A 16008-nucleotide genomic window follows, 5' to 3' on the forward strand; every position below is an offset into this window, starting at 1 on the left:
TGATTTGGACAGTCCTAGTGTGGTTTTCCATGGGTCTTGTGGTTACTCTGGAAGGTTGTATTACTGCCAAGGATCATGTGACCATTTTTGTTGACCAGGTCCATCTCATGGTACAATATTTGTTCCACTGTGGTGATGCTGTGTTCCAAGATGACAGGGCCAGTTTTCACACAGCTCTTATCATCCAGGACTGCTTTTGTGAACATGAGGATGAACTGTTGCATCTCTCCTGGCCACCATGGTCACCAGATCACAATATCACCAGATCTTAGCCTTTGCGGACTTCTTTGGAGTGAAGGATGTGTGACTGATGTCCACCCCCATCATCGTTACCTGATCTTGCCACTATTACACAGCACACAGGACCTATATTCATCAATTCTGTGATGATTGGAAGCTGCTATGAACACCAGCAGCTTTTGCACATCATATCAGGCAGGGCTGTGTGTTGTGTGGGGTCTCCATATTTTTGAGCACCTCTTGTACATGCACACAAACAAAAAATTAATTACATAATTTTACTTTTGCAAGGTGATAATAACACTTTTTGACTACCCCTTTTGGACAAATAAGAAACAAACCATATTAGCAATTTATAAACTCATTTTAAGGATACAATTGTCTATTTAATCACTTCTTTTGGCAGTTATCCCAAAAAAGTATGTCGTGAGATAAGACTGACTTACCCTTTGTTATATAGAGATGAAGCTACAAATACACAAAATAAAACAAGGAATTTGGAAGATAAAAATGATTTAACAGAAATGATAACTAAAATGATCTGTCAGTTGTTAACAATCTCCCCCCCTCCCCCCCCCCCCCTCTCTCTCTCTTCACATAGTGGGAAAAACAGGTTATTTTTTTAATATGTAATACTGTCCATTCTTTCAACATGCCAGACTGTCACTTCAGCTGCCAGATACTATGCTGTGTGTGCGATTGACAAAGGCCTTGGTGGCCAAAAGCTCATTTTATGACAGTCTTTCTGTTGTGCCTATCAGCAACTCAGCTTCTCCGCTATATGGTGAGTAACACTGCTACTCTCCAACCTGGATATTCCATTGTTTGATTTAGTCTTTCATACTCATTTTGGATTTGATATGCTGTTGTGTATCCCAAAACTGAGTTTAGTAAATTCATTTGAGCTAGCTGGAATGTTCATTTTTGTTTTTCTGTCAGAGTCCTTCACTTGGCTCCATAAGAAAATTTTAGTGGTTGGCTTGTTTCTCTAAAATGTTGTTATTGATTCTGAAAAATAGCAAAGTGAGAGTGGCTCCACTTCTTACAGTTCGGTTCCTCAAATACATTTTCCTCCTTTCCCATTATCTATGTAATACATATGATGTAGTCACTTGCACTAACGAGGAGGTAATGAATAGAAGAATTTGGGGAGAAAAAAAATTGTGGCATAACTTGACTGAAAGAAAGGATCAGTCAACAGGACACATTCTGACACATCAAAGAATCATAAAATTAGTACTGGAAACAAGTATGGAGGAGATCAAAAGGTGAATACAGTATGCAACTGCAGGTTGCAGTAGTTATTTGGAGGTAGAGAAGCTCGAAAAGGATAGAGTAGCATGGAGAGCTGCATCAAACCAGACTTCTGACTGAAACCCACAACAACTGTCTGTCAAACATAAAACTTTATTGTAACAATACCAGAGAAGGAAAGTTGGTACTCACCATACAGCGAAGATGCTGAGTCGCGATAGGCACAACAAAAAGATTCACACAATTATAGCTTTTGGCCATTAACATCTTTGTCAGCAGTAGACACATATACACCCACGCACACACACACTCACGCAAACACAAATTGCACACACGTCTGCAGTCTCAGAGAACTGAAACCACACTGCAAGCAGCAGTACCAGTGCATGATGAGAGTGGAGACTGGGCGGGGTTAAGGAGGAGGGTGGGGCGGGGAGGGAGAGGGATAGTATGGTGGGAGTGGTGGACAGTGAAGTGTTGCAGCTTAGATGGTGGGCTGGAGAGGAGGTGCGGAGGGGGGAGGGGGTAAGTAGCGGAAAGGAGAGAAATAAAAAGAAATTAAAAGACTGGGTGTAGCGGTGAAATGACGGCTTTGTAGTGCTGCAATGGGAACAGGGAGGGGACAGGATGGGTGAGAACAGTGACTAACGATGGCTGAGGCCAGGAGGGTTACATGAACATAGGATGTATTGCAAGGAAAGTTCCCACCTGCGCAATTCAGAGAAGCTGGTGTTGCTGGGAACTATCCATATGTCACAGGCTGTGAAGCAGTTATTGAGATGAGGATATCATGTTTGGCAGCGTGTTCAGCAACAAGGTGGTCCACTTGTTTTTTGGTCACAGTTTGTTGGTGGCCGTTTATGTGGACAGACAGCTTGTTGGTTGTCATGCCTACATAGAATGCAGCACAGTGGTCGCAGCTTAGCTTGTAGACCACATGACTGGTTTCACAGGTAGCCCTGCCTTTGATGGGATTGGTGATGTTAGTGACAGGAGTGGAGTAGGTGGTGGTGGGAGGATGTATGGGACAGGTCTTGCATCTAGGTCTATTACAGGGGCTTGAGTCATTAGGTAAGGGATTGGGAGCAGGGATTGTGTAAGGATGAACAAGTACATTGTGTAGGTTCCGTGGACGGCAGAATACCACGGTGGAAGGGGTGGGAAGGATAATGGGAAGAACATTTCTCATTTCAGGGCAGAGAATGTAATCCAGTTGCTCCAGTCTTGGGTGGTACTTAGTTGTGAGGGGAATGCTCCTCTGTGGCCAGACAGTGGGACTTTGGGAGGTGGTGGGAGACTGGAAAGGTAAGGCATGGGAGATTTGTTTTTGTACAAGGTTGGGAGGATAATTATGGTCAGTGGAGGCTCCAGTGAGACCCTCGGTATATTTCAAGAGAGACTGCTAGTCACTGCAGATGCGATTACCATGGGTGGCTAGGCTATACAAAAGGGACTTCTTGGTTTGGAATGGGTGGCAGCTGTCGAGGTACTGATGTAGCCATCTTTGAGGTGGAAGTCAACTTCTAGGAAGGTGGCTTGTTGGGTTGAGTAGGACCAGATGAAGCAAATGGGGTAGAAGTTGTTGAGGTTTTGAAGGAATGTGGATAGGGTGTCCTCACCTTTGATCCAGATAGCAAAGATGTCATCAGTGAATGTTTTTATTTATTTATTTACATTTTCTTTGCGAGGAGCCATTGTAATGATGGCTTTTGCAAACGTCAGACTTAAAACTATGGTTATATTTACTCTTATAAAATACACTATATTCTGTAGCTGTTGCTTCTTATGTCTATTTTTTTACATTTATCACATTACAACTGATATGCCAATGCCTCATGTTACAATCACTATCTTAAAATTCGTTGAAAGAATATAAACATCTTTCTATTAGAAAAGATTTTAATTTAGTTTTTTAAAAACATTTCCCTCAGTATATTTGGAGAGGGACTGCTTGTCACTGCAGAAGCGACAACCATGGGTGGTTAGGCTGTACGGAAGGGTTTTCTTGGTATGGAATGGGTGGCAGGTATTTCTGGTGATTAGTAGGTTTGATACGGACAGAAGTACTGATGTAGCCATCTCTGAGGTGGAGGTCAACATCTAGGAAAGTGGCTTGTTGGGTTGAGTAGGACCAGGTGAAGCAAATGGGGGAGAAGTTATTGAGATTCTGGAGGAATGTGAATAAAGTGTTGTTACCTTCAATCCAGATAGCAAAGATGTCATCAATGAATCTGAACAAGATCAGGGGTTTATGATTATGAGTTTTTAAGGAGGATTCCCCTAGATGGCCCATGAATGGGTTAGCATAGGATGGTGCGATGTGGGTGCCCATAGCCGTACCATGGATTTGTTTGTAGGTAATGCCTTCAAAGGAGAAGTAATTGTGGGTGAGAATATAGTTGGTCATGAAGACTGGGAAAGAGGTTGTTGGTTTGGAACCCATAGGGCGTCTGGAAAGGTAGTGTTCGATTGCAGTAAGGCCATGGGCATTGGGAATGTTAGTGTACAGGGAGGTGGCATCAATAGTGACAAGCAGGGCACCATGTGGTAAAGGGACAGAAACTGTGGAGAGTCACTTGAGGAAATGGTTCATATTTTATATAGGAGGATAGGTTCTGGGTAATGGGTTGAAGGTGTTGGTCTACAAGAGCAGAGATTCTCTCAGTGGGAGCACAAGGGGGCATCCTGGGTGGTTGGGTTTATGGACTTTAGGTAGGAGTGTGCAGAGTGGTAGGGGTAAGTAGAGAGATGGACTCTGGGGAGAGGTTCTGGGATGGGCCTAAGGATTTGAGTAGTGACGAGATCCTGCTGGATTACTGGAATGGGATCACTGTGGCATAGTTTGCAGTTGCAAGTATCTGACAGCTGACAGAGTCCTGCCACACAATCCTTGCGGTTCAAAACAACAGTGGTGGAACCTTTGTCTGCAGGTAGGATTATAAGGTCTGAATCAGTTATTAGATGGTGGACTGATCCCAACCTTATAATCCTACCAGCAGACAAAGGCTTCACCACCATTGTTCTTAACCACAAGGATTATGGGAACAAAGGCAGGGAGAGTTTCCATCTGCACAATTAAGAATAGCTGGCATTTGTGGGAAGAATCCAGATGGTACAGGCTGTGAAACAGTTGTTGAAACTGAACACTCATGTTGGGCAGCATGCTCAGCAACTGAGTAGTCCAGCTGTTTTTTTTGTCATAGTTTGACATAGACCATTCATGTGAGCAGTCAGCTTGTTAGTTGTCAAGTCCATATAAAATTTAGCACAGTGATTGCAGCTAAGTTGGTAGATCACATGGCTGCTTTCACATCTGGCCTTTGATAGTATAGGGGATGCCTGTGGCAGACCTGGAATACGTTAGCAGTGGGAGGATGTAAGTGACATCTTGCAGCTAGGTCTATTATGGGGATATGAGCCAAGGAACAAGGGATTCGGAGGACAAGTGGAATAGGGACAGAAAAGGATATTGTGGATGTTGGGTGGACAACAGAGCACTGCTGTAGGTGGGCTAAGGAGGACAGTGGGGAGGACATTACTAATTTCAGGACACGATAAGAGCTACTTAAAATCTTGGAAGAGAATGTGATTCAGTTGCTCCAGTCCTGGGCGGTACTGAGAGATGTGTTTATTTGTGGTCGGTCAGTGATTATGTGGGGACCACTAGCTTAGCCTGCACCTAGTGGCTTACTATCCTGCCCCCCGCCACATCCTTGCATGCTTCCACAAGCAGCATTATCATCTTCCCTCATTCATACCCTGCTACCCCTCTCTGCTCCATATTTCCTCTCTACACCCATTACCCACTGAAGTACAGATCACTTCTCACATCAGACGCAGTTGCAGTTGAACTTTGGAGCTCTGAGACGACAGTGGTGATGTGTGTGTGTGTGTGTGTGTGTGTGTGTGTGTGTGTGTGTGTGAGAGAGAGAGAGAGAGAGAGAGAGAGAGAGAGAGAGAGAGAGAGAGAGGGAGAGAGATAGAGAGAGAGAGAGAGAGAGAGAGAGAGAGAGAGAGAGGGAGGGAGAGAGAGATAGAGAGAGAGAGAGAGAGAGAGAGAGAGAGAGAGAGAGAGAAAGTGCGTGAATTTTGTTATCTATGTCTGATGAAGGGCTAAGCCTGATAGCGAAATGACATCCTGCTTCCTTTTTCATTGAGCTGGCCTCTCAACACCTCCCTACGTCATGAGTAGCTATCTATCCTTTTATACAGTTCTTGAATTTACAACAATTTATGCTGCATCTTTTAACTTCACTCTATTGTCTCTTAAATTTTGTAGGTCTTTTTATCTTCACTCTATTATCTCTTAAATTTTGTAGGTATTCTAGTTCAAATCAATCTTATCAGTCACATTGTTATGTGTAAACAATTTGCCTACATCTTTAGGAATGTGTTCATTTCTTCACTTTTTTAAGCTTAATGAAACATACGTACAACTTTATGCATACACTTCCACTTCTATTGACATTTGTATGTATCTGATCATGGCTACCAGTTTTAGTTAGTAACATGATATTCTGTAATTGTGAGTATATTATTAATTACTAGTTTATAATGTGTGGACTGGGCAGCAGATTTTTTCTGTAAATTGCTGTTCTTTCTTTCAGTTAAGTTGATATCAATGAAATCTCTCCTGTCTTCACACTCTCTTTAAGTAGCAATTTTATGCTTCCACAGTTTGGTTGCAATGTCTATTTACTTTGTTCCATACAGCTTCTTCTTCACTTAATATGATATATTCTGCAAGTTCCATTATTATACAAGAAGTTATTATTGTAATAAAAAACTGCAAACAAAATTCACAGAAAAAGTCATTTAAAGCTCCTTGCAATAAAAAAGTCTGCATGAAAGTGTTACAAAAAGTAAGAACATTAGATGAAACTTTTGTATCTTACCAGCAATAGCTGTCAGTTGCGTTGCCATTACTTCTCCATAAACATTCTTTGGCATTTGTTCAAACCGGCCTTGGACATCTAACCTCAGCTTTTCTGTGTCCACTCGAACCAGCACAAATTCTCCTTTTCCATTGAACGTATACTCAACATTATCAAATGTGATAAAATGTGGGTCACCAAAAACTGTTCCTGTAATAATATCACACAGACTTAGTGACAGCATTTAAATAACAAAAAGGTTACAAATGTTTGTATTCTATCAGGAGGTCAGAAAGAAAACAAACCATAGAAATCCATTCTACACAAATAAAATATAAGATTTTGGCTCAAACAATTATTGAATTAACACTGTGTATATAAGATTACAGAGGAGAGGGAGCTCTACGTAATAAAGGGGATAAGCAGTAGTCAAGAGCTGAAACCCTATTGTCACCAATACTGTCAAATCCTTCAGACTGTTATTAAGAAATTGAAATGTGTGCCCTATGGTCAAAAATAAAACAAAAACAATCTGGAATGTTGTTGGACAAGAAATCAAAAAACAGCAACACATACAAAATAGAGTCAAAAATCATAGCTCCTGCAGAAATGATGATGCATTGGAATCATTAGCCATAAAATTCAATGATTATACTCACAACTGCAACAAGCATTACATCCATTAATAAATAACAAAATGCATATTTATTACATCCTATTTGATCACCATGTGAATACAGGAATACGGTTGGGTTGGGATGATTTGGGGGAGGAGACCGAAGTGTGAGGTCATCGGCCTCATCAGATTAGGGAAGGATGGTGAAGGAAGTCGGCTGTGCCCTTTCAAAGGAACCATCCCAGCAGTTGCCTGAAGCGATTTAGGGAAATCATGGAAAACCTAAATCAGGATGGTCGGACATGGGATTGAACCATCGTCCTCCGGAATGCGAGTCCAGTGAGCTAACTACTGCGCCACCTCACTCGGTGGATACAGGAATACAAATGTTAAACACAGAGGCTATAAATCAGCGGTCTATTTCTGAATGTAAGATATGGGAAAAGCAGGAGTTGGCACGTGTATCAGAAAACAATTAATAAATATACTGACTACCTGGCTGCTACAATATGTTGTTTCCTTTAACAACAAGGTCTTCACATATTATAACTGATTTCCTTTTTTCTCTTTTAAGTATTGTCCTCCTAGATTTAATTTCATTATCTAAACTATTAATTTCAGATATTATAGAGACATTTCTTAATTTTTACCGTTTTTCTTTTTTAAAAATTTCACAGTATTTCTTGTAATATGAAATCAGTCCTACTTCTCTAATAATAATAATAATAATAATAAAGATTTTATTGTCTTTAGGCCATTACAGCAATTGACAATGTCAAATGAAGTTACAATTTATAATACAGTGTGATAAGGTATTGACTACTGAAATATTTTAGCTTATATTACAATCAATGTACAGTGGGTCATCTGTTAGATTACTGCATTTTACAGTTGAAGAATTCATTGATATCATAGAATGGGTGGGCAATAAACCATTCATGCAGTCTTTCTTTGAATGTATGTTCAGGGAGATCCTGTATGGCATGTGGCAGCTTATTAAATAGCTTGTGCCCTGTGACTTCATAGCTATTTATTGATTTTGATAGTCTGTGGTAAGGCGTGTATATGTGTTTGATGCTTCTTGTGTTGTAACAATGTACATTTTCTCTACGTTTCACATCTTGTAGGTTCTTCTTCGTAAAGATTAAGACATTGTATATATAGAGGTTTATTACAGTCATAATTTTTTGTTTAGTAAATAAGGGTTTGCAGTGAGCCTTATGTGAAGAATTTGTAATTATCCTAATGGCTTTCTTCTGCAATAATAGGATGTCATGTATATGACTACAGTTACCCCACAAGATAATGCCATAGGATATTATACTCTGGAAAAATGCAAAATAAGATGATCTGATGTATGTTTCAGGTACACAATTTCTGAGTTGTCTTAATAAATAAATTACTCTAGATAGTTTACTACTAATATAGTTTACATGTTGGCCCCAGGATAACTTTTCGTCTAAATAAACTCCCAGGAATTTAACAGAACTAGGGTCATCAGATAGTGGCTTGTCTCTTAGAGTGAAGATTATCTGCTGAGTTTTATTTTCATTTAGCAGGAAACTATTTGCTCTGAACCAATATGCTGCATGAGTGAGTGTATTTTCAGCACAGGTTTTAAGATCATTAAGACTGTTACTGCTATGGAGAAAAGTCGTATCATCTGCATACAATACAGTGGTGGATCTAATAAACGAGGGGAGGTCATTGATCATTATCAGAAACAGGAAGGGCCCCAGTACAGATCCCTGAGGCACACCTACTCTAACATTTTCTATGTTTGACATTTCCTTACCAACACAAACTACCTGTTTACGGTTGTTGAGATAAGCTTTTAATAGTCTGAGACTGTTTTCTTTGATGCCGTAGAATTCTAGTTTCTCTAGTAGCGGCATGTGCTCAACACAGTCGAAGGCCTTGCTTAGGTCACAGAATGAGACTTGAGCAAAGCCTTTGTTCTCAAAAACTTTGAGGATGTAACTGACTACCGTGTTGATTGCATCAATGGTCGACAGATTCTTCCTAAACCCGTATTGTGTAGCATTAATTATTCCTAGATTCTCAAAGTGAGATGATAATTGTTGGTACATGATGCATTCTATTACCTTGGAGAACGTGGGTACTATTGAAATAGGCCTGTAGCTAGATGGAGAGTCTTTATCTCCCTTTTTGTATACTGGGACGATCCTAGACAGTTTTAACTCATCAGGAAAATATCCCTCAAGTAAGCACTTGTTTATACAATGGGTTAAGGGGTAGAGAATGCAGTCACACACTTTTTTTAGCAGGTTGGATGATATGCCATATATATCTAAGCTATCAGATGATTTCAGTTGTTTTATGACCCCTTGTACATATCTAGGCGATACTTCGGAGAAGGTTACCATGCTTGTATTTAGTGACTGTCTACCCCAATTTTGGGAGAGTAACTCTGATGGACTAATGTCTGGTTTGATAATTGCGTCTCCTATTTCTTTCACTGAATTAATAAAAAACTCATTGAGTGTTTGTGGTGGGATATTAATTTTGTCTTTTTTAGTATCTCTGGCAGCACTGTTAATTACTTTCCACGCAGTTTTGCATTTATTGGTGGAATTATGTATGCTGTTGGCATTGTAGGTTTTTTTGGCTTGCAGGATGGCTTTTTTGTATTCATTCCTGCATTCCACATAGGCTGATTTGGCACAGTCAGACTGCATACTATTGTATATGTTGTACAGTAACAAAACTTGTTTCTTTAGATCTGTCAGCTGTTTAGTGTACCATATATTTTGTCTGTTTTGAGATCTGGATTTGTGGCTGCTGTCCATTATTTTTATTTTCTTTATGGGAATACTATGGTTAAATAGGGTCAAGAATGCATTAAAAAATCTATCAAATATTATTTTGGCTGGCAGATCATTACTTGATGTGTAATGTCCATCGACACTACAATGGCCAAACCAGTCTCTGTCAGCAAGGGAATTACGAAATGTTTTAATTTTATCCTCAGTTATGGGTCTGGTAATCACAACTGTTGGGACAGGTCTGTTTGCATTGCACCTATCGAGGGGAATTTTACTTGCATGTTTGTCCTCACCATTTCATACATCTTCCTTTTCCTTGCAAATATAGGGTGTATACACAGACAAGAAAAAAGAAGATCCCGGATTTCCTGGTTAAAAATACACTTTCCCCCTGGTGAAAATACACTTTTTCTGTGTTAAGTGACAGTATACTTTTCCTAGGAACTGTAAAACTTATCAATCCTTTGATTAGTTATGATTGTATACACAGATGTAGAAAACAAAACTCAGGGGAAAAAAAACGCTTTCTGGAAAGACCTTTGATGTGCAGCAACATGTATGCTGTTATTTTTGTATTACGAAGGTATAAATTCGAATTCCACCAAACACCACTTGTTACTATTCGAAGCATTATAATAGAGATTGTGATGTGCTTTTGTAAGCCAGTCATAACTATGTCATGTGATCTCGCCAGCCAATGATGGCGGATATTCAGAGCATAGGACAGTGATGTAGTCAGCCAGTTGCAACACCACTTAAGTAGCGCGAACGCACAAATAGGAAAAATTAATGGTTTAAATTAATTTATGTAGTGTTGCTACAAAAAAAGCAAAGCTTTCACATGTAATATTGCTCTCAAAGATTAATAAGATGCAAGAGAAGCTAAGCTTTTACATATAATGTTGATCTTTTTGCGCATGTCACATTTTAAGATACTTTACACAAATGTGCCAGTAAAATTTTTAATAATGACATTAATGTCTGATTTTCTGGGCTCAAAATTCTTCTAAATCATCGTCCTGAAAGGGTTGATTTTTAAATAGAGTCAAATGCTCTGTGATTTAAGAAATTCATCGTACATTCTCGCAGATAGTTCATCTTGTGTAAAAGAAAATTTACTTAGAAAGTAACGCTTTTCAAATGACCATTTGTAATATTTTCCCACGATCTGTTACAAATAGGTTTGTTTCAGCAGTTGCCATAGAGCACCATGTAACAGGAGTCACCATGCTTGCGCAGCTATGATGACGAGGAAGCCCGTATGTTTGTACATGTAAAAGATCTTACATTATGTCACAAAAGAAACACGACATCAGATGTTACTCCAAAAGCATCGGAACTTTGTGAACCATACTAAAATCATAATTCGGCTTAAAGTACACATTCGTATCTCCAGATTCGGATGTAAATTTTCTTGGAGTACCAGTACTGTATTATCTCATGTTTGGTTCTTCATTATGACATAATGCCATACGAGCTAGAAGGTGAAAACGTGCACTTGAAATGCAGCGAACAGTTGAAACTAGCAAATAGTGAGGAATTAAACACATTGTTTCAAATAAATTGACTGCCTCAGAGGAAAAGATTAATAAAAGCCAAATTTCTTTAGCAAACCGACAAAAATAACTTCATTGTTGTGCAAGGCTATTATTAATGCTTGACTGTCAGAGAGATGGAAATAAAATAAAATTTGAAACTAATAACATATTTCAGCCTTCCATAACTATGTGAATATATTTTCATTCACTTGATAGCTCCTGGCCACAGCAATCCGTTTTATATTCATTTGACGTCAGAGCAACAAACGAAGAGGAAACAACAAAATCACTAAAAGTAATCACGGGGCACATGGAGACTACCCACCTCCCCACTAGAACTCAGACGGCTCTGCGCCATCACACCCGGACCAATGATATTTTTGAACCGGGAAAATATTAGATAGTGCCCCAAACCCTTCCCCCTCCCCCACCAACTCTCCCTCTAGCGTTTGAGGCAGTAAGCCAAAAATTTAAAATATGTTCATTTTGTAGAGCATATCTCTCTGAAGAGTCTGGTACATAAAAAATATGTGTTTGAGGAAATGTAAGACACGTTACTTGGTCTTAACCATGCCAACGTGCAGTGCCACACCTCTTCACACAGCATTCTTCTATCGCACGTCACTGTATTTCGCTCTGTGGAATTCAAATGCGTAATATTTTGAAGTGGATGCCATTAAACTATCTTCAGGACAGTGGAAATTAAAATGTCCTGTGGTGATTCTCCTGCTCCCAGTCGGTCAGTTTGACATCCTGCCCCTCTTTAAAAAAAAACTCGCAATTGCTGGATGGGATTATTTGTAACCGGGAGAACAAGTACTCTCCAGAAAATTTGCCCTCTTTATTGCCTATTAGCTAATAACTTGTATTTTCTGTGACATAAAATTAAATCTAGGATGCATAAAACCAATGAAGACAAGAGACAAGCAAGCAGTACACGTTCCTTCAAGCCTTAAGTCCTAGCATTTTTTTTCTCTCTAATCTTGCTACAGCTTCACATGGCATGCTTCCCCTTTCTGGGAAAGAATCTATTACCTCATTAGAGGTTGTCAAACATTTTGCTGTATGAAGAAAACAAAATGTCGTTGTCTAATACTGAAAAAGCTGTTAATACAAATAGAACCCAAGCTTGGTGTGGTTCCTCGATCTGATCAAGCTCGGTGTGGTTCCTCGATCTGATTATGTGTACTTTGTCACTGTCTGCTAGATAAAATGAAATAGGCCTGTCTAATATTGCATCAATTGTAACACACACCAAATAAACGAGATTGTTTTGGCACAAATGGTCATTTTTATAACATGGCAACATAATTACGAAGTACAAATATCAAATGCCTATTAGGCATTTGTTACAATATAGTTTCACATTTCATTCACACACTCCAGAGTCACAAGCATGAGATCGAAAAGTAGTAGCAAAATTTTTATATAAATTTGGAATCGTCGTATCCTTCTATAATTTGTGTGATGCCCCCATTTTCCTCATCCTAACAATCAATCTGATCATCACTAATTCTGTAACTATTCCTGTCAGTGTGAAAACTTATTCTTCGATTAACTTCACTAACCCTGTCGCAATCACCGGTTTAGTTATCCCGTGTTTATTCTCTGGTTAGGTGTTTTATGTGTTCATACAACGCGTTTCCGCACTACTCCCAAAATATAACTTAGGCGGCTGCTAGCCAGAGACTGTACAACTGGCCCTTAGTAGTGCAGCGGTCTGGCCAAAAATTTTCCGTCATTTTCTTGGATACACCGAGAAGATAATACGTAATCTTTCTTACCTGTTATTCCTGTTAGTTGTTTATTTCCACTCTGGTAGTCTGAATCTATGGATTTGCTAATAATTATATCAACACTTATCAATCACAAACCCAGACAACCACATATACAAAACAGCGATTGGCATTCATCCGTTCGGCTTTACTCCACTCACCTCGTATAGCCCTGTCACCTTTTGTCTGGACGATGGTTTATTTGAGACGTGATGAGATTTCCATGGCAAGGACATCACGTACACTATGCATGCATTCAAAAATCAACTTATGATTCATTCGGAAATCAACTTAGAATACGTTCAAAAATCAACAGGGACGCGTTTCAAAATCATATGAATAATCGATAGATCAACGTGTACTAGATGCCATGTGCTTCATGAAACAATTTTTTTTTTCATCAAGATATGAACTTGGCCCCTCCCCCTGTGCTACCCTGGGCAGATACCCTGGCTTGCCCCTGCCCCCTAGATCAGGACCTGTTGCGCATGCGTGAATCTGGCAGCTTGCGCGTGCCTGTAAAAGTTTTCTGGGCAGTATCTGGCTGCTTGCTGCAACTGCTTATACAGCTAACAGCCACACTTCTGTAGGTAGAAGTGGGAGACTCAACTGCACATGTGCATGAGCCCGCTCGCAACTGCTCAAGCAAATCTAATATAAACAATGGTGACGTCGTGCTCATTGGAGGCAATTTGTTGTTCTGAAGCATTGCACAGTCTTCCTAAAGCCTCTGATACATTTTGCTATTGTCAGACAGCTTGTATAAGCACTGTGTTTTGTTGTTGTATATGGTGCATTTCCTTTGCAACTTAAGTTTTATTTTAATTTTTTTTTTTCTCTCGTTCGTGTTTTGTTGCTGCAGTATTATTCTGCTGTAGCAGGATACAGTAATATCCTTTGTTAGGGTATTGGTTCTTAACAGTCAAAATTACAAAAAATTAACTGAAAACTAAAACAATGAAAAGTTCCCGGAATTCTAAAAAAATTCTTGGATTTTTCCCGGTTTTCTCCCAAATAAAAAAAATTCTGGGTTTTTCCCATATCTCTCACCTGTCCCGGGTTGAATGCACTCTGATATAGTATTTTTATCCCTTTTGTTATCCAAGGCTTTACTGGTGTCATCTTAGTGGCATACTTTACTGTTTCCTTGGAAAATTGATCTTCCAAAGCACAGACAAATCCATTTACCAACATGTTTAATTAGGAATTGACATCTGTCCCATTATACATATCCCTCTGGTCATTACCTATAAAGCCACTTTGAAACTTTCTATTGTCTACTGATTAATTACACTAACTGTTGTTGATGATACATCTTTATTATAATCTTATGTCATTTAGAAAGGCTGGTTGTGCATCAAAGTCACAGAGGCCATTCACTAATGGACAAACATTTATATGGGTTGGTCAGAAATGGTCTGAAAAGCTCATAATGATTTTGCAGAGGATGCTGTGCTGAGGAAAAAAACTGATGTGGTACACTGTTTCTGAGTTGTTTATCATTGAAGTTAGCCAATCAGGTCACCACACACTCACATTCGAGCAGCCTGCTAGACACAGTGTCACCAAACATGTTCTTCATTTGGTTTTCTGGAACTGAATAAACATAGCTTTTCCTCAGCTAAATTAAATTTATCACGTCTGAAAAAGGCACTGATAATGATCATTTGAATTAGGGATAACTCATGGGCACATGGATGTCTGTGCAGTATGCATTTTAGCATATGCAAGTGCTTGAATTTATGTGCACAATGACCTGACTTGCTAACTTCAATTTGATGTTAATTAACTCAGAAAAGGCTCAACATAATGAATTTTTTCTGAACAATTATTACTCAGGACAAGCTCCTCTGCTACTCTTTTACAAGTTTTTCAGACTGTTTCTAACCATCCTGTACAACATATTGTGTGTTCACCAACAAATACATTGCCTGTGAGAGTTGTGTTTTCCCGTGTAATTCTAGTGTGAAAATTAAAAACTCACATTGTCCAATTTCTTTGGTTATCAACTTTACTGAATATTCCTATTTCATACTTTTGGAGAATAAATACTGTTTTTACGTCACTTTGATTTTTTTGGAATTGCATAATACAACTTTATGCTGTATTCTGGGTTAAGCCGTTAGCGGTAAACCAGTTGTAAGCATGTTCCAATAATCCCCAGCTGTATTTGTTATATTAGGAAACATTACAGTTTTTGGAAGGTCCTCTATTTACTTAGGCAATGATCAAGAATGAGCCAAGCACTGAATCTTGTTGTGCACCATAGTTAACATTTCTCTACTTTTAGTTTAATCTTATTCCTGCTTATCATTTATTAATGTGACACTTTGTTTTCTATTCGGATATGACTCCATTTATGGAAGGGGAAGACCTTTAATGGAATATGATGCAAAACTTTGCTTGCTTGTATTAGTTTCCCTAGCAGAATTTTGCTTCCCACAAAATAAAAGGGCATTGGCAAGATCACAGCAAATGCCAGCAGGGTCTTTTTTGTTGCTTAGTTCTCCTACAAATGAGTTCTTGAGATCATATACTACTTTTTCAAACATTTTTGAGAACACAAGAAGAAAGGCGATAGGTCTATGATTAGAAGTTAGTTGCTTATCTACACTTTTGTATGTCTGTGTTACTACTTCAGTTTTCAAGAAATACACCTCGACTCATTGATGATGTACAAAGGTATCTGAAGGGTGGCGCTACCAAGTTAACACAGTATTTTAGTGCTTTGGCTGAGACAGCAGTACAGCCAGAAGAGTAACAACTTTTTAATGACTTACTGATTTTTTATGATCTTACTATCAGATGAATTAGAAAAACAGATGTCTCTTGTTCTTGGAATTTTGATTTTTTGTATGCATTGTATTTGTTCTACGCCTTTTTGACGATATGCTGAAGAATCTTACTATACTGTTTGTAGTGGAT

The 16008-nt window shown here is 39.0% G+C and overlaps 1 protein-coding gene across 1 annotated transcript in view; it reads right to left on the bottom strand.

Moving 5' to 3' along the window:
- Positions 1-16008, bottom strand: part of LOC124805698 (protein mesh) — a 196959-nt gene that overhangs the window by 57834 nt on the left and 123117 nt on the right. The window contains exon 13 of the mRNA XM_047266267.1: positions 6390-6578. Within this exon, the coding sequence (XP_047122223.1) occupies positions 6390-6578 (189 nt within the window). The remainder of the gene's footprint in view (positions 1-6389; positions 6579-16008) is intronic.

This window comes from Schistocerca piceifrons, chromosome 7 (assembly GCF_021461385.2).
Source record: "Schistocerca piceifrons isolate TAMUIC-IGC-003096 chromosome 7, iqSchPice1.1, whole genome shotgun sequence".
NCBI lineage: Eukaryota > Metazoa > Arthropoda > Insecta > Orthoptera > Acrididae > Schistocerca > Schistocerca piceifrons.